Below are 24,437 nucleotides of genomic sequence, written 5' to 3'. Positions count from 1 at the left end.
TGTTAAAGTATTATTCTTAGGATATTATAGATAAAGGCTATTTTTTATGTAGATAGTTTTAGGTCTTTTTTAATAGCTTTAATTATAAAGATAATATAACTTTTATTTAAAAAAGAACTTATTATTATATATAGAGGAATATTAATATAAAGTTAAAGTTTAAGGAGAAAGGAAGAAGTAGGCTACTTGCTATGATAGGCTATTTGCTATGCATATATGTTACTATATAAGTCTTTTTAAAATCTAAGTATAAAGTTATATTTGTTTTAAATAAGAATTTAATTTTTAAAATATAGTAAGATAATACCTTTTAAATATATAACAAGAAAATAGTCTACTTAATATAATAACCTACTTACTATATATAACGTATATATATAGTAAGTAACGTATTATAGTAAGTAATACACTTACTTATTATAACTACCTTAAAGAGTACTTTTTTAATTATTTTTAAAAAATTAAAATCTTATTTAAAATACTAAGAATAAGATTTATTATAAGAACTCTTATCTTATCTAATTATATCTTTATATCTAATAACTATATAAACTTACTATATTTATATTTAGATTAAGTAAAATAAGAGCCTTATAACTATATATAACTTACTTATATATAAGATATACTTATAACAATAAAAGCAGTCTAAAAAAGACTAGCTAAGAATTAAGTTAACCCTAGAATTCTAGTCTTAGATCTAGTCAACCCTAGATTCCAGAAAACCAACTCCTAGATTTCAGATAAGATATTTTTATTAGATAATCATATTACTAATAAGATATTAAGGAAAAGATATAAACCTAAGATATTCCTACCTTTTAGAAAGCATCAACCAGAATTGTACTCATCAATGTAATAACCTTATCTTTCTACCTTTACTTTCACTAAGTCTCTTTACTTCCCTGTGACTATCTAAGAATATCACCAGTATATTCTAAGTAAAATTAATAAAACTTTATACTTAGCTATTAAAAAGAGTTATATACTAGTAAAAATATATTAGAAGTTATTATTATATCATTACTTTTATTCTTATTATAGCCCTAGATAAGGCTATAATAAGGAGGTTAAGGGTTAGGGTATAGTAGTAATTTTAAGGACATTAATTAGTAATATATAACTCTTATTAGTAGCTAAAAGTGGAGTTTTATTAATTTTAAATAAGATTTCGATTTTTTAAAGAATAGTTGAAAAAGTGCTCTTTAAGGTACGATAAGTAAGTACGTCGCTCACTATGATACGTCGCTCACTATGCATGTACGTTATACGTTATATAAAGACTCAAAGTAAACAGACTAAATTTTATAGCTATACTATACTAAAAAGCTAGACCTTTATAAGCGCTTTAGCTAGTAGGTTATATAACTTAGCCTTAGTCTTACTCTTAGCTACAGTATTCTCCCTAGAGGCTCCTATAGCTACTAGCGCTACTAACTGTCACTGCCGTAACACTCGGCTTGGGCAACGTCTTGGCCTAGGGTGCGTCACGGTTAACTTTAATTTCAGAGGCGGTTAGCGGATGAGTCGGAATTCGAAGTGTCTTCTGTATTGACGGCCAAGGTAGAAAGCTGTGGTGGCAGTTTAGGGTCTATAGGTAAGTACAGAGGACCGGTTTAAAAGTTTTGGCCAGGCTCCTAAGTAGCTGTGGACCCTGAATAACTACTATACAGGCTAGCATGAAGGGTTATCAGAGGGGTCAAGGATTAGTCCCTATTTGTTTATTTTTTAAGGCCATGTAGCCGCTGAACCGAAAGTATCACAGCGAATTAACTGAATATCGTGTACCTAAGTACTGATAGTGTTGGCGAGGTGATTCTATACTTCACCCTGGCCAGAGCTTTTGAGCCGGTCCTCTGTAATTGCTGTAGTTATATAACTGAAGGCTATCTGCTAGTATGGCGCCGGGGCCTAAATGAGAATTATTGCCATCAAAAGCTCTACAAGCACGATACAAGGCCATAAGCCCATAGTAACACGTATATACAAATAATTAAAATCATTTAACAGTTAGGAGCTAAGAGATACAGAGCTGATAGGAGGCAGTAGCGCCAAGCCATGCTACTATCATGTTACAACGGCTCTAGTGCATTTGTGTAGCATCTCGCGACACACTAGACACGCTGCGTCCAGACCAGGCAGCAGGGGCCAGGCCCCAGGCAGGTCTTACATAGTGCACACCGTCTCTAAATAGAGGTCCAATCAGTCGAACGGCCTCCCCGCATTTCCCCAAGTCAGCCGGGGAAGGGGGGCTAAATATATCGTATGTTTTCCCTAAACTCATCAGCCCCACTACATCTACCATGTCTCTGTCTCCTCCCACCCTCATCAGTCTGTCTCCATCCGTCCGTTCTGAGAAAAAGACCAAGACGACTTTGGAGGCAGCATGGATCTTGAGCGTGTCTCACTGACAGGGAAGATTACTTGAATGACCCGACTTATACAGCACGTAAGTACCGGCGTGCTTGCCTTGATTAACGTGCGTATTGTGGCTCCCCGTGCAAACCTAAAAGAATGCAGATGGGTCTATTCAACGAAATGCGATTGCGTCTCCTCTTGCAAGGTTTATTCTGCGGCCCTTGACAAGGATAGCATGGCCTGGCCTGGTCGTCGGGCCACATTCAAGTGGGATGTAGGCATGTGCCACCCAGGCATGCACCTTGTTTAGTAGCGTCCTGGCTGTTTGAACGCCAAAGTAAGCGGTCGTGTTTATCAATGTCAATCAAACCACTGACAGGCCTCCGACTCATTCCTCTCGGTTGACTAGACTGCCTCCACCCTCCTCCCCCCGCCTAACGCGGGCGGGAGACTTCTCCAAGCCTTTTCACCGATGGTTGTATCCCTGTGAGAAGTGTACATACCTTCTATGATTCTGTAGGAATAATTAGTCTGACACTCTCACGCAGGTATTGAGTCCTCACCATCCCAGTTTAGCTAGGTCGAGCCAAGCCAGGCTAAGCCAGGCCAAGCCAATTCCCCTCCATCCCATCTTCACGTGCTGTCAATCACACCATGGAGAAGGTGGGCAAGTGACCAGAATTCGACGCCATCTCCAACGCCATCAGCACTCTACACTACAAAGCACCGCCATCGTTGTGAGCACCAACCATAAATGCGATAGTAATAACAACAACAACGGTACTCAACTTACACCGACCGCCAAGTGACTCGGCTTCCACTCAGTCACATACATCTTCGAGCACCTCCCTCTCGAAAGATAAACCCACCGTCGCGGCCACTACATCAGCACCACTACCAGCTGACAAGGACTGAACTGATCGGTCGCCCTCGCTCGACGTGCGAACCCCCTCATAAGACCAAGAGACAGCCCACAACAGCCTTGAACTGCTTGTTCCATCCGCCAACCAGCAAAGCTGCTCTACTCTACAACAGAGCATGGGCTTGCAATTGCGATCGAACCCTACCGTATAGTCACTGTCCGTATTGAGAAGACATTCTTTGGCCACCTTTGTATCGTCCCTTCGCGTTACCGTCACCAACGACGACAGAAAATATCACAGTCGACATGTCGTCCCTTACTTCATTGCTGTCGGTGACGGCTACGTCGTCGGCAGCCCCAACATCGAGCACTGGAGGAAATCGGGCTCCCTCTCAGGGCGGCGTTATCGAAGGCGCAAATCCCTCCCACTACAACCCCAAGGACCCCATTACGATGTTTATCATCCAGGTTCATCTGTTCCCTCCTTTCAGGTTCTCACCGTAAGCTAATATTCATTCGCTACAGGCCGGTCTCATCATCATCGTCTGTCACCTTCTGCACTGGCCATTATCCAAGATTCGACAGCCTCGAGTTATTGCCGAAGTCATTGGTGGCATTGTCCTCGGCCCGTCCGTCATGGGCCGCATACCGGGCTTTCGCGCTGCCATATTCCCCACGGAGTCCATCCCGAACCTGACCCTCGTCGCCAACCTTGGTCTCGTGCTCTATCTCTTTCTCATTGGTCTTGAGACAGACGTTCGCTTCCTTCTCAGCAACTGGCGAGTTGCAACCTCAGTCGCGTTTGCTGGACTGGCCCTTCCCTTCGCTCTTGGTTGTGCTCTTGCATGGGGGTTATACAACCAGTTTTCCAGTGATGAGGGTGTCACGCATATTGACTTTCCTATCTACATGCTGTTCATTGGTGTCGCCATTGCAATTACGGTGAGAAACATTCGCGAAATCCTGGTCGTTGTGGACAATCCTAACTGACGTATGATCTGTAGGCATTCCCTGTTCTTTGCCGTATCCTCACAGAGCTGAAACTTCTCGATACGTCAGTTGGAGTCATTGTGCTTTCGGCTGGCGTTGCAAATGATGTTGTTGGTGAGTCTTGCGCCCAAATCAAAGTATTTGGCATACAGAACTATCCTAACATCTTATAGGCTGGATCCTCCTTGCTCTTTGCGTTGCTCTCGCCAACGCAGGGACAGGTCTTTCCGCCCTCTGGATTCTTCTAGCCTGTGTTGGCTATATGCTCTTCCTCCTCTATGCTGTCAGACCAGTTTTGGTTTGGCTATTGCGTCGAACCGGGAGCATTGAGAACGGTCCCTCGCAGAGCATGATCGCGCTGATTCTCTTGATTGCTCTTGCATCTGCTTTCTTCACCGGCATCATCGGCGTCCATGCCATTTTCGGAGGCTTCATGGTGGGCCTTATTCTACCCCGAGAAAACGGATTTGCCATCAAAGTCACGGAGAAGCTGGAGGATCTGATTGGCGCTCTCTTCCTGCCCTTGTACTTCACCCTTTCCGGACTGAACACCAATCTGGGACTCCTTGACAGTGGTATTACCTGGGGATATGTGATTGCCGTTACTTTCACGGCCTTCTTGACCAAGGTAATTGGCGCTAGTATCGCTGCTCGATTGAACGGCCTGGTATGGAGAGAATCCTTCTCGATTGGAGCCCTGATGAGTTGCAAAGGTCTTGTCGAGCTGATCGTCCTTGTAAGAATTCCCTTTCCTGTGTTGTTGTCTGGCCACCTGGAATTAGGGAAATGTAGTCCCCTTCTCCGCCCCTTTCCAAAAAGAAAAAAGCCAAGGAACAACCAGCTGCTAACCAAAACACAGAACATCGGCCTCCAAGCCCGCATTCTGAGTACAAGGACATTCACCATCTTCGTAGTCATGGCTCTTCTGACCACCTTTGTCACCACTCCGCTGACCTCGTTCCTATACCCTCGCTGGTACCAGAAGAAACTTGAAGCCTGGAAGCGTGGTGAAATTGACTGGGACACTGGTGAAGTCGTTTCGAGTCACAGCGGCACAGCTGATGAAACGGAGTTTACCAAACCAGCTACTGATCGCGTGCAGCGCTTGCTGGTCTATCTCCGTCTGGATAACATGCCGGCTCTTCTCAACCTTGTTTCATTGTTTGGCAAGCAGTCGATTACCGGAAGCCAGTATGCTGAAAGCGACGAGAAAGGTGGGGTGCAAGCGGGTATGGTTGCCTTGGGCTCGTCAAGCGGCATCAGAGCTGTACGGGCTCACGGTTTTCGCTTGCTTCATCTCACCGACCGCGATTCTTCAGTCATGACGGTCTCCCAGGTCGACGACTTCAGCCGAAACGATCCGGTTGTAAATATTTTCCGGACTGTCGGACAGTTTCTGAAGGTCGCTGTCTCGGGCGAAGTGTCCATCATGCCCGAAACCCGCTTCGCCGAGGCTCTCCTATCCAAGTCTTCGGATATCTCTTCCGATCTTCTTCTTGTACCCTGGACCGAGAGCGGTAGTCTGAGTGATTCACAAGTTCCTTCCACGGATGGCGCCAACAAGCTCGCGTCGACGTACACGGGCTTCGCTAAGTCCATCCTTGTCTCCACAGAGCACAATGTTGGCATCTTCTTTCCTAAGGGCAGCGCGCCTCAGCCTGCTACAGACAGTGGAAACGACCGTGGTAAGCTGATGCGAGCGTACTCTTTCAGCGACATCCACCATGACATCCCCACGATTCCTGTCACAAACAAGTCGCATCACATCTTTATGCCGTACTTTGGTGGCAACGACGACAAGTTTGCTCTCAGGCTAGTGCTGCAGCTTTGTGAGAAGCACAACGCCACGGCAACAGTGGTTCACTTCGAGCCAACGACTGGGGTCGGCTCCCAGACCCAGGAAGCTGACTACTTTGGCTTCATGTCGACCCACGCGCCTGCTGGCGTGGCCTCGCGTGTTAAGTTTGAGACCTCATCAGCCAGCGACGTTCTCGAGGCCGCTTCGACCTATGCTGCAACGGGTATCCGGGCAGACACGCGTGAAGTCACATGGCACAATCTCATTGTTCTGGGTCGTCGTATTACCGCAAAGCCAGCCGAGGGTAAAAATCCCGTTAGGGTCTCGGAGGAGATCAGAGATTGCCTGGGCCTGGCTGCCAGTGTGTTCATCGCCACGGGCGTCAAGGCGGATTTGCTCGTCGTACAGGCCAAGACAGTGACGAACTAAACCATACCCACTGGTTCCTCAGCTGGGATTTTTGCCGTTGTCGTCTCCGGGCCTCGATGCAAATCAGGGCTGACTAGGATTATTCTTGGTGCCTTTACGTGAAGCAGCACTGAGGGCCAGTTCTTACTTGCGAGGCAAAGTTGTTAGTGCGTCCATTTTCTATGCACAATACCCAGGTTTGACATAATTCGATCTTTTTCATTTGATAAATAATGTCCTGAGTGGTATAGTTTTCTATTTTCATACTTTTTCTCGTAGATTGATTACAGGATCCTAAGATGCGGTTCCTACATACAGTCAGTCACCTGACGTCCCGAATGGACTGCAGATACCCGCTGCCTTGTCTTTGTGCGAAATCATTCCTTCCAATCCTTCCAATATTAACCTGGACCAAACCTGACCGCCGATAACATGCTTCGATGAGGTTTCCGGGATCCAAAGCCAAATACCCATTCCCCAACCACAACGCCTAAGAACTGCGCAAGTTTTGGAAAATAAGATTGAGTCTAACGCCCAAAGCATATGAGAAACAAACGGAAAAGAAAGAGAGAAGGCATAGACTTCATTCAATCAGAACATGATCAGTGTCGTCTACGACCGCCACTACTGTGACCCCCGCCGCCGCCGCCGCCACCACCACCGCCGCCGCTGCCACTGCGACGGGTCGCCGTATTGACAGTAGGTTGTATGACAAAGTTGCGGATGCCCATTTCACATGCTTGACGAAGCGCCTGATGGCGCATGCCGCCCTTCATGCCGGTAGCTTTGTGGCCGACGAAGGTATCAACGAGGGCGGCGCCCAGAGCAGCCGTGGCCACCCGTGTACCTTTCTCGCCGATCCAGGGGCCAGGCTCGCTCCGCATCTGCAGAGCCGCTTGACTGCCAACCCTAAAAGCTGTCTGGGCGGCTTCGCCGAGGGCGGCATAACCAACGGCTGATTTGGCTCGAGGGCGAGGGCCCCCAACGGCACCACCCCCTATCGCTCCTTTTCTGGGCATCGACCGACCTCTGGAAGAGCGCTGCTTGCCGCCAGGCTGAGCATACCTGTCGGGCGAATCATTTCTGAAGCGACCGCGGCCCTGGGAAGCATGAGCCCTCTGCGGTGGACGGGGATCAGCCTCGTAGTCGGCGTAGCGGCCGCGGTTTGACTCCCCACCACCGCGAGGGACTCTCTCATAGTCGGCGTTGCGAGAACGTCGCCTGTCACTCTCACGCGAATCAGCATCGTACTGTTGGTATCGGGAGTGTCGTGGTTCAGCGACACGGGGGTCTGCGTCTTCGTAGTCGGCGTAGCGGGAGCGACGCTTTTCAGTCTGACGAGGATCTGCCTCAAAGTCTGAATACTTCGTGCGCCTCGTATCGCTTGTCCGGGGTGGGTGGTAGGCATGTTGTCGCTCGCGGCCGTGACGAGAGGCCGGCGCGTAAGCATCAAAATCATATCGGTTGTCGTCGGCAGCACGGTAGGGACCGGCATTTGGATTTTCACGGACAGAGCGACCGTGGCTCAGAGCGCGGCTGGGGAAGGCTTCATCTTCATCGTAGTAGTGATTCTTGTGGCTTTTGCGATCCTGCCTCGGCTCAGACTGGGCGGCGTAGGCGTCTATATCTGTGTCTTTACGATGCCCACGGCTGTCGCGATGATCCCTGGGGTCGGGGTCGCGTTGAAAGTCGTTGTAGGCAGCGGCAGCGGCGGCGGACTCTGATCTGTTACGACGCCGGATACCGGGGCTGCGGCCGCGAGGAGGATATTGGTCGTAATGTTCGGCGGCAGGCTCGTAAGGTCGTCCATAGGACTCATAGGGGTCCTGCTCGATATCAGTTCCTCGGCGGTGAGGGCGCCCCATTATTGTTCAAAGATCGTCGTCCGTCGGACCAGAAAGGGCAGATGATGGGTGAGGATGTAATGTGGTGGCGTCAAAGAGGTGTTGTTAGTGGGTGGTTGGTAGATGTCAGGCCTAGGACTGAGCCATGTCAAGAAAAAGTAGAAGAACAGTATCGAGGAAGGAGGGGAGCCTAGGTAGTGTATATAATCGAAGTCACAAAGGTGGCCATGATGGGCAGAGGGGAAGGGGGGGTGACGGACACGGGGGGTGTGTGATGATGTGGTAGTAGCGGGACGATGGACAAAGTTGGGAGGGAGAGCCAGTCTGAGGACTTGGTTAGTGAGGAGTACAGGCCCTGGTTAGCGGAAGGAGGGGAAAGAGGACACCCATTGGCAAAGAATGTCAAAGCAAGCAAATCGAAGTGTCAAAGCAAGCAAATCGAAGTGTCAAAAGTCATAAACAACCGAGAGACGAGACGATGGAGAGTGGCAGGAAGCTTGGAGGGCGACATCAGACTGTGACGGCTGCGTTTGACAAGCGGACCGGGGGGGAAGACAGAGGGTCGAAGATAGGTAGCGTCACACGCACATGGCGATCGGCTGACCGCTGAAGTGTCTCCAGTCCATTTCCTGCAGTAGGCAGTTGCGGGGGGGGGGGGGTGTCCGTCACCCTCTCCTCTCTCTCTCCTTCTCTCGTTGGATGCATTCGCTGTGTGTTGGGGGCTCTTCACGTCACTGGGAGCGCCCCTCATCCGCTGAGAGCCGTCAAATGGGGGGACCCTTGTACGGTGGGGATACAAAGGGCATGGGAATGGCTGGTTGTCCGCCAACAACACTTCGATCCAGGATATGAAAATAAGATTGAATATGGAATGACACCTTGCCTTGGCCCGAGTCTGATCAGAAGGGGGCTAGTCCGACCGTTGGACGTTGGACGGATCGAGACTCTGCCCAGCCAGGGCCTGCCACACGTCGGTACTTTGTCTCGTCTTTGTCTTGATGATGATTAGTTCTGGTTTGTCGACCCTCCTTAGGTGAGGCGAAGGTGCATCAAAAGTGTGCTGAAGAATCCAGTCCTGGGGTCCTGCACCGCTTGGCCACCCAGTGGAGTCTAGTAGTGAGTGATTGCAGCAGCGGCACCAGCAGACGCTAGATGCGTTGGTCGGCCGTGGGAGCCAACAAAAAGTCCTACATCCCTCACCTAACCATTCAAATGACCACTCTGGTATGACTACCTACTGGGCTCGGCTCCATTGCCGGCGGTACGTACCGGATGCAGGGTCCGGGCTGTGACGTCAGATGAGGTAAATTCGAGTCCAAAAACTCCAGTGCGTCTCTCTCCAAATGGAGGGATTTCGTGTATCCACCCACCTTTGCCATCACTACTCTTCGCCATCGCCATCGCCATCGCTCTCTCACGTACGCGCTACGCACACTTTGCCTCCTTACCTTCCCGACACAAAGTAGTGCAGCATCGTCTCTCTAGTTTACAGATGCACCTCACAGTATACCTCTCATGCCTTGTCCATGCGCCATACTTTGATACTAACAACCTCACGTGAAATGCCTTGTCTGTTGTATGCATTCGCCCGTTGGACGTTGCATTGAGGCTCTCCAACACCCTTCGAGGCGGTGTCGGCATCCGATCCTGTCCCCTTCAGTCGTTTTACCCATGTAACAGCCTGCCCATTTATCCAACTAGCTAGAGCCAACCCTCTCCCTCTCCCTTGGCCTCGCATGCAATTTGATACTATTACCGACCCATCAGCCGATGTTGCACCCTTTTTTTTGATGGCCTGGAGTTGAGAAATTCGGAAAGACCTGCTCCATCACCGCAAATCCCAGGTAGTTTATACATCACTGTCCTATCTACGTTGTTTACAGTGGCCGATGACCTATGTCCGTCGCCTCTGTTTGCTCATGTGCTGCGGATGATGCCCTACGACCGTGCCAGGTTGGTGCCCAACGGATTCCCGTCTCCTTTTTTCTTCTATATCAACCTAAGGATGAAATTCCGTAGTACTCATATTCCTATCTCCTTGTCGTGATGTGTGCTATCAATGGGTCGCCTCCGATGCTACTCGAACATCTAGTCCTGCCCCAGGCTGCCCCATTGTAGCTATCGTGACTTCCCCGCGTCGCAGTGCCTGTTGCATTGTTGTGGCTCTGAAGTTGAGAGGCAACAGACAGGTTGATGGGTCTCATTGTACTCCGCAATGTTGTCGCTATTGACCTGGCCCCAGCCGACTGGCTTTTCCCCTGATATGAGAAGAACTGGATTCCGGTTGGCTGCCCGGAAAGGGCGACCACAGAAGCCACTCCCATTCCAGCGGGTCGGCTGATAACGTGTTTGCACGGCTATTGTCGTCACGATGGCGCTGTTCATCCTGTATCCTCCCCTGTTTTCGACTTGCGGCTTCTTTGCCATAACAGACTTTCCACACACGAAGGGAGACGAACCGAGGCGCAGCATGCTGGCCGATGGAAATCTGGGATCTAAAAGGCTCCGGCGCAATGCGATTTTTTAGGGCTTGAGGTTCCATCATCGTCTCTGTATGTTTGCGACAGGGGGAGACTCGCCTTGTAGTGGCCCAAACCTCGCGAGTAACGCAGTACACGACTTAATCGCCGTCGACATGCCCAAGCCAAACTGTGGGCCAATAATGTAGAGCTTGGGGGGTATAGTAGCATCTAGCCCATTCGACTTGCAATCGAGGTTGCCCATGTTATACGAGGGGTACTTTAGTCCTGTCATTGCTGGCGTGCTTGCGGGATTGCGGGATTGCGCTCGGTGACATTGCGATGACAATGGCAAGCTAAGATGTTGAGAATTTCCAAGTGGACAAGAAACTGCGATGGTCTCACTTCACAACAGTTGAGAAGCGATTGGACCATACCATTTCCCCATGGCGGACTTGGTTGTCCTAGGAAATGGAGAGTTCGGCTGCCGTCTGACGAATAAAACTCAGTTCGTGTGGTTCGTGCAGTGGCGCCTCACGTTAATCATAAACATGAAAGGCTTTCTCCCACTCCGACGAGAAGAGAGAGCCCATTGCTGACTTTCCCGGACAATCACATGGGTTGTCCGCAAGGGTTCAACACTTGCTGCGATCGCGGCAGGGTCTCGGCACCAACAGTTTCCTCGTGCATGCTGACATGTAACAGCTGAGCGCCAGTCGTGGGTAAGCCTCCGCTTGCAAGAGATATACAGAGAGATAAATGGCCACGAGCAGCCATCGGCTCTTACGGGATGAGAATCCGTGTCATCAAGCAGCTCCAGCCATTAACTCCCTTGACTTATCGTTCTTCGTTGGTAGTTGGAAAATACCTACAAAATTCGTGAGTTGTGAAAGTTATCGCTCATCCTGTACCGTCGTTCATCTCGCGGAGCGGCTCTACCCAATTGAGAGAGAAGGGGGTTCGGCTCCTCCCGTGACCCGCTTTTACCTTCCGCGTATCATACAGCACTCATTTCTCAAATGTTGGGGTACAGTCGCTGTCACTTTCGCTTTCCTGCGCTATGGAACCAACCCGCCAGAACAAACAAAGTAGAACGCAGGTGTGACATGAAGAGATGATCTAGACGTTGTGGGCGTGGGATGATGGTGAACACAACTGGTAGGGTTGCTGCCGTTTTGATGTCTAAGACAATATGAACCCATGCCCAACGTTGTGTGAGGGGGCAAAGTGCGCCTCAGTTCAGTTGTGGCTCAATAAAAAGATACCGCCGGTCAGTCCCTTATCGCTGTTCAGCAGTCGTCCCGATCGCGCCACGGACCAAGTTGGCGGGTGGCTTTTCTTTTCTTGACCTCGGGAATTCCAGGGTCAAACAGTGGTATGTGACCTTGGTCGGGTGCCCAATGTTGGTCCCGGAAAGCGCATTCTAACATCTCCTAAAGCTAGTAGATCTATTCAACCATCTCCTTCCCTCCAACGGTTATTTACTTGGGACTGGACGGAAGGTAAGAAAGGTCTATTTGGGATACGTAAACTGTGTCCTGAAATTACAGTAGCTGTTCTGTCGTACTCGCTCCAGCTGTTCCGTTGCCAACCCAAGCTTAGACTTTCCCATTCCGATTGGTTCCATCTGTCTGGATTGGGGTGCCTGCTGATGTGTGATCGCGGGGAGTAGCAGCTTCCGAATCGCATTGTCGTCCTTTGAAGAGCGCCACAGCCCCTGGAATAGCATCCAATCATGCCTCATGCGGTCCTAAGGGACATTACAACACTATCATGCAGCCACACTCCTACAAGTTGCACATAAGCTGTGCTCCGAGGCACGACTGTAATGCTGCATTGAGCTGAGCTGCATTGGGCTGAGATGAACCGTCTATAGGAAACAGACCGTAGCCTAAAGTCTGTTTCCACGAGCTCGAGACCCACGTCCTACGGCATGTCTTAATCCGCGAAGGGCCTCACTGATCTGTGCTCATGAATCCATTCCTGGATCGAGACGACGCCAGTGCTCGATATTTGCCATTATCAGTGAAGTCACCCTATAAGCCTCGCCCATTTCGACAGAAGCACTCTAGATCACCCGCTTGAGGAGAAGCCATATCAGTTAGCTACGAACGAGTCATATGATATTGTGTGGCAGATGTCGTTGTAACAAGCCGTGCGAGAATGAAAACTGCTGCTACATTGTCACCTGTCACACCATAAAAGTACATGGATGGGATATCAATGGCAGGTCAATAAACCGGCACATCAGACAGGTGACCAACTTACAACTGGCTGCACCAGAGTCGAGATTGGCATTCTTAAGGGTCCCTGCAACGGCAATTGTTTGTTTTCGACAATTAGGCTGGCTTTCTGTGGCACAGACATGATCTGGTGTGGGTATGCCAGGCGGATGGTTCTTACAATGGTTGTAGAGCACTAGTGCCATCGTCCGCAATCCCCCTTACCCCGATTTCGCGGGGGTGGGACACTGTGGATTGCGCTGGAAATGATAGTAGGAATCGCAGAAGCCCGGGGAGTCGGAGGATTCCTATCGCCCAGACGAATGACAGGTGACAGATTGGCTACCGGCCAAAGCAAGCTACACGCGCATCTGACCGATCAGTGGAGTAGACCTTATGCATGGTCCTGGATTCGTCAGATTACGGCTGGGATGCGTGAGAGCTCTGACAAAGATAACTGTATTGCCGGCGATATTGTCTTTGGTGGGGAGAGACGCCGCTGTCCGAACTGAGGCAGCGGCCGGCGGCGGGGTGCGAACAGTGACAACGACTAGGACAAGCTAGGGCCCCCCCTTGAGGAGCGGTGATCTTCGGGAGCCAACACCGCCACAGGTGAGTACAGGCTGGAACGAGGCTAAGAGCTGAAGCGTCCTGGGCAAGACATCTTGCAGCGGTGGATGCAGCCGGCTTGGCGGAAATCGGGACGTGGCCTTTGGTCATTAGATATCTCTATGCTAGTCTGGGGTGGGAGGCTGAGTTGCGTTCATCAGTCGGGCAGGGCGCGAATACTGTGATGGTATGGCGGTTTGCAGTTCCCAAAGGCAAACGCGGCGAAGAAGAATTTCCAGGAGCGATAGGCACTTATTAGTGGTATGCCCTAAAAACCCAAGAAAGAACCCAGGCTAGATCCGGGGGGGGAGGAGGAATCCGGAGGGATTCAGCGGGTTGTGGTTACTAGGCAGGGTAAGCAAGAGAAGTGAGGTGAGTGAGCATGAGGTTGCGAATGCAAAAAGCCAGACCCTTGAGGGCCTGTGAGATCAGTGTTATCGCAAGTGGCAGATACGGCCCCACTCGGCCACGGCCGGTCGCCCCGAGAAGGGCCTAGCTTCGGAAGACTGTTGACCAATCAGAGTCGCCAATTGCACCCATTTCCGAAGCTGACAGTCGGGGTCCGGTTTGGGAAGGTCTCACGGAACGTGTCTAGCTTCCCACACTGCGAGAGGGGAGACTCCAAGTTCGATAGTGCAGCCGGTGATCAAGCCGCCCAGCCCCACCTTCTCTGCAAAGACGACAGCGGGAAGAGGCATGATGACATGGAGGCAAAGGATGGAAAGGAGAAGAGGGGAAATGGACAGAAATAGACAGCTGAGGAGGAATAAGAAAAGAGCCTGTAACGTTGAGGTGTTTCCATCTTGGGCTTGGATGCATGAGTAGAGGAAATAAACTGTCGCAATTGCAACGACCTAGACAGGCTAAGGCACCTTCAGTCAACGGGTATGCATGTCGCCACCGAAGCCAGCCTAGCTGAGGCAGGCCAGGCCAGGGCTTGCAAGGCACAAGTAATTAGAGACAGGCAAAGTCCCTTTGGTTGAAACCAAATGCGCGGTCGGTCGGCTGTATTGGCTGTTACGGTTGCCATTGCAGTTGCATGTTGCAGGTTGCATTTGCATTTGCAGCTGTTCTCACCGACATCCCAAACCAAATCCAAGGCTCCTTGCCTTAGCACTGGTCAGTCTAGCTCAGTCCAATGCGTTTCCGCCTGTTAGAGTAGCCGGAGTGCATCCGCAACTTTATTACACTGCCTTGGTCCTGTTCCCCATCGACGCATCTTGCCTCTATCGTCTTAATTTGACATATGCCCCTGCCCTACCAGGACCCATAACTCACCCCCGGCTGCACGCACTTTTGTTACGACGCGTCTTTTTCCGGTCCGTTTTATGGGGATTTTATGTGGTAAGATCATCCCGTCACAGCCATTATGAACCATGTTGCCCAGCTGCTCACTCTGGACAACCTCTCCATACCGACCTCAATCCATGCCCGTGCCTGCGTAACATGCGGCTTCTACCTGTGGTGCCTGTATTCCGACCCCCATTGCATTGGCCAACGTTGTGCTTAAGCGCCGCCTGCCTCCTTTGTGTATCACCATCTCACACATCAAGCATTGTAGGCTTGCTTGCTGGTCCTTGCATGACACCTCCCCGGCGTCCGGCACAGGACATTCCTGACGTGACATGGCACGAGATCAAACCCTGGGACGAGTAGACGAGAATCACTGACGGACCGTCTCAATCTCTAAGAGGCCACACCGATCACTTCTCCACTCCGTAAGCGGTCCGCTTGAGCTCATTCTACTGTATCTCTACCTACAGGCTCTCTCAATCGACCATATGGATGGTTACCGAGTGCTCGGGCTTTGAGCCGAGTAAAGGTATCGACTACGGTGAACTAGACTGAGGTGCCAGATGCCTGTTAGTCAGCCCCAGCGCCGTTTCCTCTGTTTTTTCTTTCGCCATTACCACCCCATCCATCACCTCTCGGCGCATCCACATCCGCCTGGGGGAGGGCAGCTTCTTCAAATGTGGCTCACAAGGTGTTGACCTCGATCAACAGCTAGGCAGCTGGGCGGCCATAGAGGCAGAATCATTGAGCGTGTGAAAGCGACCCGGCCTGGCCTACTCAGCTTGGCTCCCCTCCTCCCACTTCTTCGGCAGCTGGCTTCTTCGGCAGAGGGGGGCTTGCTGCAAAGGGTTCCATCGCCAATGCATATTCAGTTAATGTATCTTTTTCTTGTTCGAGACTACGCACTAATTACTCCCCGTACGAAGCACCACCACATGCAAGAGTACATATATGGTACAGTACCAAAGAGAGAAAATAAATATGGAGACCAGGATAAGGGCTTCGCGCTAGTCCTGGGGGCCTGGACACCTTTGGGGCTCTTAGCCTCGCCTTGCCCATCGATGCACCTCTCACAAAGTCACCCTGGAACCCCATTGGCCTCCCGTCCCATCTCACTTGCTCACGCTTTCCGGTCACTCTGATCCCTCATCCCAGCTCCCAGCCAAGCGACCAAGTCGCCCTAGCAAGAGGGGGAGAGAGAGAGACGCACGCAGCACACACACGCCCACTCACGCAGTCCAGTCCCAAAAAATGGTGCAGTTGCCATGCCGCCGGCGTGATCCACCAATCCTAAGTGGAACAACCATGGACCCTCCCATCCATCATCGTCGGACTGGCCCCGGCCGTTCTGAGTCCCTCCTCCGGCCCACCCTTGTTCATCCACCAGAAGCCCATTCCACGCCCCCCCGAAGAAATCTAGGCAAATGATAACCCTTCACACTAATAAATAATGGCTCGAGATTTTCTCTGATAACGCGACTGGCCATTGTCATTCGCCTTTTGGCCCGTTGCCCTTTTTTTTTTGGGTTGCCTTGCCCGTAACCAGTCGCTGGTCCCCCGGCCATCGATAAAAACCATCCACCGTTCCGCTCCCTCGGTCGCGATGTCGTTCCTCTAGGCTTGCCCTCCGTACATCCCTCGTCGTCGTTCTCCGTCGTCGCTGCCGCTGTCGCCATATGCCTATCGGCGCCGCATTGGCCTTTCTATCCAACCCATCCCTATATTGTCCCTTGTTTCTTGTTGCTGTCACAAAACCAAGTTGAGGCTTGCCTAGTCGTCCTTGTACTTGCTTTTGCGGTTCATCGTCAACATCCTGATCCGGTCTCGGCCTTGCTTTTTGGTGCCGATTGAGTTACATAACCTCTCTCATATCCATCAAGCCGACCACTTCTTTCGGGCTACACTTTTCTCGAATCTTTTGGTCGTGTCCCTCCTCATCTGGACATACTTATCATTGTCTGAATTTGAACACGAGCTATTTTACAGAGGGAAAGAGGAAAAAAATTGTGCAAAAATGGGGTTCGTCCAAACCTGGAACGCTAAGATCGCCGCCGGCCCGGTTGGCCGATGGTTCCAGCTCGAAGGCTCCGGCCATGTAAGTCCAGGTCCCGTCCCGCCCCGCGTCCCGGAAGCCCTCACACGGCATGCCCATTCAAACGGCATGCGCAAATGCAGGCGATGAAGAGGCACCATGTATGATGCTCAGTTCACTGACAATCAGCCGGAATTAAGCCCCGTGAGCGCAAGGGATCACTCTTCTTCACCGAGCTCCGCGCCGGCCTCGTCGCCTTCTTTGCCATGGCCTACATTATCGCCGTCAACTCGTCCATCGTGGCCGATTCGGGCGGAACCTGCGTCTGCCCGCGTACCGAGGAGGACTTCACTTGCGACAAGGATCAGGACTATCTGTTGTGCCTCAATGAGGTCAAGCGCGACATCGTAACTGCCACCGCAGCCATTTCCGCACTGGCCACCTTCTTCATGGGACTCCTCGCCAACATGCCCGTTGGTGTCGCCCCGGGTATGGGCTTGAACGCTTACTTTGCCTACACCGTCGTCGGGTATCATGGAACCGGCGCCGTGCCCTATCAGGTCGCCCTTACCGCCATCTTCATCGAGGGCTTCATTTTCTTCGGGCTTGCCCTCCTCGGCATGCGCCAGTGGCTTGCCCGTGCCATACCCCGTTGCATTAAGCTTGCCACCGGTGTCGGTATCGGCCTCTTCCTTACCCTGATCGGGTTGACCTACAGTGAAGGTATTGGCCTGATCGTTGGTGCCACTTCGACCCCCCTTGAGCTGGCCGGTTGCTTGCAGAGTGAGCTCGTCGATGGCCTGTGCCCTTCATCTACCAAAATGCGCAGCCCGATGATGTGGATCGGTATCTTCTGCGGCGGTATCCTAACCGTCATGCTGATGATGTACCGCTTCAAGGGCGCAATCCTCGCCGGTATTATTCTCGTCAGCATCATCTCCTGGCCTCGCGGTACCGACGTCACCTACTTCCCATACACCCCTGTTGGGGACTCCAACTTTGACTTCTTCAAGAAGGTTGTCGACTTCCACCCCATTCAGAGGACCCTCAATGTTCAGGAGTGGAATGTTGGAGGATACAGCGGCGCCTTTGGTCTCGCTCTTATCACCTTCTTGTACGTCGACATTCTCGATTGCACCGGCACTCTCTACTCCATGGCCCGCTTCGCGAACCTCATCGATGAGGAAACCCAGGATTTTGAGGGATCATCTGTCGCCTACATGGTTGATGCTCTCAGCATCTCTATTGGCGCTATCTTCGGAACCCCTCCTGTTACAGCCTTTGTCGAGTCTGGAGCTGGAATCTCCGAGGGAGGCAAGACAGGCTTGACCGCCATGGCTACGGGACTCTGCTTCTTCATCTCGATCTTCTTTGCTCCCATCTTCGCTTCCATTCCCCCATGGGCCACTGGTTGCGTACTGATCCTTGTTGGATCCATGATGGTTCGCGCCGTTACCGAAATCAACTGGAGATACATGGGTGATGCTATTCCCGCCTTTATCACTTTGGCTCTTATGCCTTTCACCTACTCTATTGCCGATGGTCTTATCGGTGGCGTGTGCAGCTACATCCTCATCAACACTCTTGTTTGGGTCATTGAGAAGGCCTCCGGCGGCCGCATTGTTCCCCACAACAAGCACGAGAAGGACCCCTGGACCTGGCGTATCCCTGGCGGTATTCTCCCTCCTTGGGTTCGCCGTCTTCTCAAGGGCAAGAAGGACTTCTGGCGCGCCGACGAGCAGAAATCTATCAGCAATGCCGAGTCTCGGCCCCTGGAGAAGACTGTCAGCTCCGAGCAGGGCGGCTCTGTGAACGGCAAGGACAAGGGCGTTGGTGAGACTATCACTCCCCACGGCGACAGATCATCATAACCAGAGCAAGAGCATGGTCGAGAAGTGGGTTTGGCGGGTTATTACTATCACATGTTACTCTAAAAGGAATTGGAAAGGATACCCGAGTGAGAAAGCAGGTCCATTTATTTGCTTTGCGTTGGATTTACAGTAAAGGCAGTTTAATGGAAAACGTGAACAGTCTCGCCCACCAGTGTTGCTTATGATGATGAAGTAGGTGGCAATATGGGATGTGTTTTTGTCCACAAGGGATGTGTTACTCTCAAGTCTTGACAGTGTCATCATCCTCATTAGGAGCAGCGATATCATTATTGTGGGCTTCAGTTCCCTCATTAGCATCGCCGTCGGAAGACTGAGGAGGCATGGGTGTTCCGGCGTCGCTGTCACCCTGTTCCATCGCGGCAAGTCTGGCGGCACGACCCTCTTTTTTACGAGGCACAGGTGCTAGGCAAATGTTAGCGACATGTATCGGAGGGGTGATACTACTTCGACGTACCTCTGCCGTTTTCCTGGACATAGAAACGTCGAAGCAAGCTAACAGCTTCGTCTCGACCCCAGCCACCCTCTGCTTCGAAGCCCGGCTCGACATTGCCGCCATCGCCCCTTTGGCTTGTTGGGCGACCGTTATTCAACGAACTCTTGCCAGATGACGAGCTTACCGGTCGGGGCAAGTTGCAAGCGTTTGTGGAAGTCTGGAGGGGTCTAAGAACAGTGACGGGGTTGGGATCCTGGCGAGTGTCTGTCGAGTTCTTATGGATGCTAAAGACACCTCCCGTGCCGCCAAACTTGTCGTTGACGGCACCAAAGTAGACCTTCTTGATACCGAGTTGTCGAAGGAGACCGGCGCACATGACACAAGGTTCGACCGTGACGTAGAGAGTGCACTCCCTCACAACAGAGCGGTCAACTCGCGTGGCACGATGGAGCTTCTGTCCATAGGGATACAAATGACCCTTTCTGACATAGTCATCGTCCATAGGGAACAAGTCCGATTCGTCGTCTGGCACGTCTCCTTTAGACCGTTCGCTGGCTTGCTGGCGAAGCTGAGCATCGATTGCCTCTTCGCTATTGTTGGGTCGATAGGACAGTAGAGCAGATAATGCCATGAATTCGGCGTGTCGGGTGCCATTCCGCGTCACGTTGGTCGCGTTCATGCCTCTCGCGATGACAGATCCGTTGTAGACGAGAACACAGCCTACCGGCGTTTCATTGGTTCTCAGGGCGAGACGAGCCTGGATAGGCGGTTAGAATACCTTTCCATTTCGTCTTTGGAACAAGACAGCCCACGGATTCAGCTTACCATGTCCAAGGCCTGGTCCATGAAGGCTTGATGCATAGGCCTCTCGCCAGGAGGTGTCAGAGATGCCTGTGGGATAGAAGTCGATGACCGTGGTCGACCAGTGGATTCAAGACTTATTCGGCCCGGAGTCACCGCTGGGGTAGCAGCGATACTAATGGGATCTTGGGGTTGGTTCTTTTGCTTGTTGTTTTCCGATGCCACGGGAATGGAAGCATGCGCCAAGGGAACAACGGACTCCCTGGACTGAGCAGGAGCGGCAGTCATTTCTGGGTCTTTTGGTAAAGACGGTGACTGTGGTTGCTGAGGTGGCTGCCTAGGTTGCGGAAACGTTGGAGTAGTCGTGGTGTCGGCGATTGGTGGCGATGTGGGAGAGGAGGAAGAGTGTTTGGAGTTAAGAGAGATTGGGGGGATGAGGCGGCAGAAGATGTTCTGTAGAAACCTGCTTGTTGAGGAAAGCCGCTTTGCTTCCTCCTTCCCTTGAGACGCATGCCCAGACTCAGATTTAGACCCGCCTGCGAGCGGATCTGAAGGGGCAGGTGCCTTCATATTGACTGGGCTGGAAGGAGCCTCCTCGGTGCTCGCCATTCGGTACACTTCACCTGAGAGGAGTACGACTTTGAGCCTTCCTTCGTCTTCTGAGTGATTGAGATCCTTCTGGAACGAGAGGCGACTCTTCCTTCTCCGGATCACTTCCGTAGAATGGTTGCCTGGAGTGATAAGTCTTGTGACGAATGGTTGGACGTTGGCATTAGTACAGCGGAAGGCACAATAAATTGTTTCGCTGCTTCTGAGCGAAACTTGCGAAGATCCGTTAATTTCTCTTGTAGAGAACTTCGCTGGCTCGAATGTCGTTTGTTGTCGCTAGTCTCTTTGCTGTTGCCAAACCGTGCGGGTTTCAGAAGAGAAGATTTTCTAGTTTACTTTTACTGAAGACTCTGAGTTTCGTTTTCAGATCTGTAGTTATCTCGGGGCTCTAACAGAGTCACTGTGCTTTGACACTGTCTATGATCTGTCTCTGATCTGTCTGAGTGTCGTTTGCTCACAGTCAGGACAAGATTCTAACTAATCGGCCGCCTTGCCAGAAATCGCAGAACATTAGCCCCAAACCAAAAACAAACAAACAAAGAGCTTGCAGTTTAGTGCAAAAAAAGAAAAAAGAAAAAGAGAGTTGCCGAAGATTGCTGAAACTATGGCCTTATACAATGGATCACGAAGACCACGTAGAATCCAAGAGAGACAGCAATGACTCAGCATTGTCAGCTCAAATCGATTGCGTGTAATAAAAAAAGGCCTGCTTGCAAGTGTTCATCTTTGTATTACTCACTATTATGAAGAGTGTCAACCACGTGTCTTCTTGGGCCTTGGAGGGAAGATAGAGATGTCTTGTTCAGCATGTGCTGGAGTGAAGTTTGCATTTGAGTGGGAATATGCCCCATCACGTGACACCACCCACCATGTGGTGGCACTGACCACGTCAGCCATCCCAGAGATCAAGTCGGTAGGTAACGTATACAGTGTGTCTACATCCTCAAAGGCTACCCCTTATGTTTGAAATCGAAGTTTGGCATAGACCATATTAAAGGGACGCTTTATAAGTCGTGGGCGCAGTGACATCATGATAGGGGCCATTTCTCTAGATATGGGACAAACTCGATCTCCCATGAACACTTAAAGCACTCTACGTATTTCATTCTACACAGAATACCACGTAGTCAAGGTGGCACGAATATGTGAGCAAGGCAGTGTATTGTACGTGCACAAGAGCAACACTAGAGAGAAATTTGGCTGATCTACAATCGGACGCATTTGCAGAAATCCCAGTGTCTTGTCCCTGCTTGCGCAGCACACAACAAAACCTTACCCGATGATATAGCCGACACGCCTCCCATCGCCGGGGATTGCGCATCTTATCAACAAAACAGAGGGGTATCTCAGTAACCAACGCTCCCAAAACATCAGCAAAGAAAATTACAACACATTTTCCCATCCATACAGGCCAGGACCATCAATCCCAAGCTGCAGGTCGACGCAAGAGCTCATACGAACCCTTGTGCGAGGCCCAGAATCCTTGGCATCCTTGCCGGTATAACCCAGCAATGGGTGCCCTGGTTCTGGCGACAGGTATGTCGCAATCTCGTGCTGACACAGGAGAGTAGCCTCGCGCCGTCGCTAAAGCCCTGCGGCTCTGGCGTGGTACTGAGACGGCTCTGTTGCGGTCTCGAGTCAGGATGACTAGAGGTGAATTGGTAGGCCTTGTAAATGGCCAAACCAAGAGCGATTTGGAGGAATCCGTATACAGCTGCTTGCGCCTCAAGCCAACTGGCAAACATGCCGAACGTCGCCACAAGCAATACCGTACAAATGAGTAACTGCGAGTTGGACGACTTGTTGACACGGGCGTGGCGCTTCCAGTCGAAGCTCTCGCCCGTTACAAATGCTGCGAGGGATTGCACTCCGCTTAGTCCGAAGACTGGAGAGACGTAGTACTCAAAGCTGAGTGGCGCGGCAGTGTTACGGCTTCCTGACAACCTCGGGGCAGATGCCTGTAGGTGGACAGTCGATGAAGTGCCAGTCGCTCCACTTTCGGTAACTCCGCAATCGCCGCTACCAGTTGCTGTCATTGTAGTCTGCGCGTAATAAGACAGCTCCTCGAGCGAGCTCGAGAAGCCTGAAGGTGCGGATACCGAGGACGCTGGTATGCGACTAGTTGCTCCGGATATAATCGCATGTGTTGCAGTTGCCCCTTGCCGTACGCCATCTGGGGAAGATGTGACATGTGGAAGTGGTACATGGGATTGGGTTGGTTGAAGGTTTCCATCCGTCCCGTGTGATAAGCGAACGGTTTGGGCCGATGAGAAGCTGTTGAAAACACTGGTCTGAGACACGGAATCGCTCTGTTCGATGGTCAATATAAGTTGTTGCTGCGTCAACCAAACGAAACGCACCTGTGAGACGCTCTGTTCACCAGTGGATGGATCTAAGTTCTCTGACCCTCCAAGGAATGCCGTTGAAGCCAGACGTACACCGCTACGTGGAATCGAACGACGATGACTACCCTCAAGGTTGGGTCCTCCCAGGAAGCTTCCACTCGATGTTGCACCGTAGTCAACCAGCTGATCATATGGTGCCACAGGCGAAGGATCGATATGCGCTTCCGGTGAGGATGATGACTGGCGACCTTGAGCCAGGCGACTACGCGGAGAAAGAGTGTCCTGGTCCCTGCCGAAGGCAGAACCAATATCGGTAAGCAGCGCGACATCGTCATCCAAGAAGCTTGGCTCCGGCGAGTAAAGATTGAAGTCGACGTAGTTGTTCGCAGGCACAGAGTACTCCAGGTACGGGAGAGTGGGAGGCCGAGCATCGAGCTCGTCGGGGAATGGTTTGCTGACATCGGGGTTCGGCTGGGTGTTGAGGCTACCCTGCGGCTGGGCGAATTCCTTTGAGGGCGTGGTGGGAGATTGGTTCGAGTTGGGACTGAGGTGGCCAGCTGGGTCGAAGAAGAAATCGTAGTTGCTAGATGCAAAGTCGATAGACTCTTCATCAAACTGAACGAAAGACTCCCATGACTCGGGAAGGTCGATTGACATGTCAGGAATCTCAAGACCGGCAAATGGCTGTTCTGAAACCAACGATAGTGCTGTAGATACTGTGTTCCGTTGTGGTGACTTTTCAGTAACAGCCTGTGAATCCTTTGCAGACTTCTTAAACTTCTTCGCCAAACGCGCCGGAGTGGCACTAGTACTGGTACCCTGAGACTGAGTGGCATTGCGCTTCTTATGGCTGGGGTCGCAGCGGACTTTCTTCTTCTTACAAGCGTCGCAAGCCTTGATAATGCGCATCAGATGGGCGTGATCACGCTGCTCCTTGGTCTTGCAACCACGGGAGGCAGAGTTCGTGACATCGCGGCCATCCTTGGTCATGATCTTCATGCCAGGGAGATGAGAGAAGTCGCCGGCTTGAGACTTTGCCGCCGACGAGGCAGCCTTCTTCGAGGGCTTGGAAGACATTGCCTCGTGGGTTACCGAGGCTGGAGTTGATGCGGAAGCCGAGCTGGGGGTCGACTGAGACCAGCTCCAGTCGGAGATGACGGGGGAGACGAAGCTGGAGCTATAGCTGGAGTCCTGCATGGGGCTGGACCCGGCGGACGAAGTCGTGGAGCTGAAGGACTGGCCAGCGATGGCGTAGTACTTGAAGGTCTCTCCTGTGAGCTGGGAGTAGGCGAAGAAGTCCATGGAAACAGTAGCACGCTTCTCCAAGATGGAGGCAGAGCCCGGGACGTAAGCATTAATGAGGTCGTCCAGTTGCTGAGTACCCATCTCCGGGTAGAACTGCAGAGCAGCGCCGAGGAAGGGCTGCGAGATTGAGAAGCCTTGGAAGGCCGCAGCCGTGTTGTTGTGTATTACACCGGACAT

The 24,437-nt window shown here is 51.4% G+C and overlaps 5 protein-coding genes across 5 annotated transcripts; 2 read left to right on the top strand and 3 right to left on the bottom strand.

Annotated features, from left to right (window-relative positions):
* Positions 1 to 3,526: 3,526 nt before the first annotated feature.
* On the top strand, positions 3,527 to 6,437 carry ColSpa_09005 (K(+)/H(+) antiporter 1; the record flags this gene model as incomplete). Its single annotated transcript, XM_049275217.1, has 4 exons — positions 3,527 to 3,688; positions 3,746 to 4,162; positions 4,225 to 4,324; positions 4,384 to 6,437. The coding sequence occupies 4 exons, from the start codon at positions 3,527 to 3,529 to the stop codon at positions 6,435 to 6,437; spliced, it is 2,733 nt and encodes a 910-aa protein (XP_049131174.1).
* Positions 6,438 to 7,018: 581 nt separating this feature from the next.
* On the bottom strand, positions 7,019 to 8,281 carry ColSpa_09004 (uncharacterized protein; the record flags this gene model as incomplete). Its single annotated transcript, XM_049275216.1, has 1 exon — positions 7,019 to 8,281. One exon carries the CDS (start codon positions 8,279 to 8,281, stop codon positions 7,019 to 7,021), a length of 1,263 nt encoding a protein of 420 aa, XP_049131173.1.
* Positions 8,282 to 16,857: 8,576 nt separating this feature from the next.
* ColSpa_09003 (putative xanthine/uracil permease) lies at positions 16,858 to 18,746 on the top strand (the record flags this gene model as incomplete). The annotated part of the gene is made up of 2 exons (XM_049275215.1): positions 16,858 to 16,938; positions 17,076 to 18,746. 2 exons carry the CDS (start codon positions 16,858 to 16,860, stop codon positions 18,744 to 18,746), a joined length of 1,752 nt encoding a protein of 583 aa, XP_049131172.1.
* A 241-nt stretch (positions 18,747 to 18,987) lies between these two features.
* On the bottom strand, positions 18,988 to 20,046 carry ColSpa_09002 (tRNA(His) guanylyltransferase; the record flags this gene model as incomplete). The annotated part of the gene is made up of 3 exons (XM_049275214.1): positions 18,988 to 19,169; positions 19,222 to 19,957; positions 20,026 to 20,046. The coding sequence occupies 3 exons, from the start codon at positions 20,044 to 20,046 to the stop codon at positions 18,988 to 18,990; spliced, it is 939 nt and encodes a 312-aa protein (XP_049131171.1).
* Positions 20,047 to 22,061: 2,015 nt separating this feature from the next.
* ColSpa_09001 (uncharacterized protein) lies at positions 22,062 to 24,437 on the bottom strand (the record flags this gene model as incomplete). The annotated part of the gene is made up of 1 exon (XM_049275213.1): positions 22,062 to 24,437. The coding sequence occupies one exon, from the start codon at positions 24,435 to 24,437 to the stop codon at positions 22,062 to 22,064; it is 2,376 nt and encodes a 791-aa protein (XP_049131170.1).

Source organism: Colletotrichum spaethianum (genome assembly GCF_022836535.1).
Source record: "Colletotrichum spaethianum MAFF 239500 DNA, contig26, whole genome shotgun sequence".
In the NCBI taxonomy this organism is placed as follows: domain Eukaryota; kingdom Fungi; phylum Ascomycota; class Sordariomycetes; order Glomerellales; family Glomerellaceae; genus Colletotrichum; species Colletotrichum spaethianum.
Note: the sequence above shows the minus strand (reverse complement) of the source record. Positions and strands in the feature narration are given on the sequence as shown.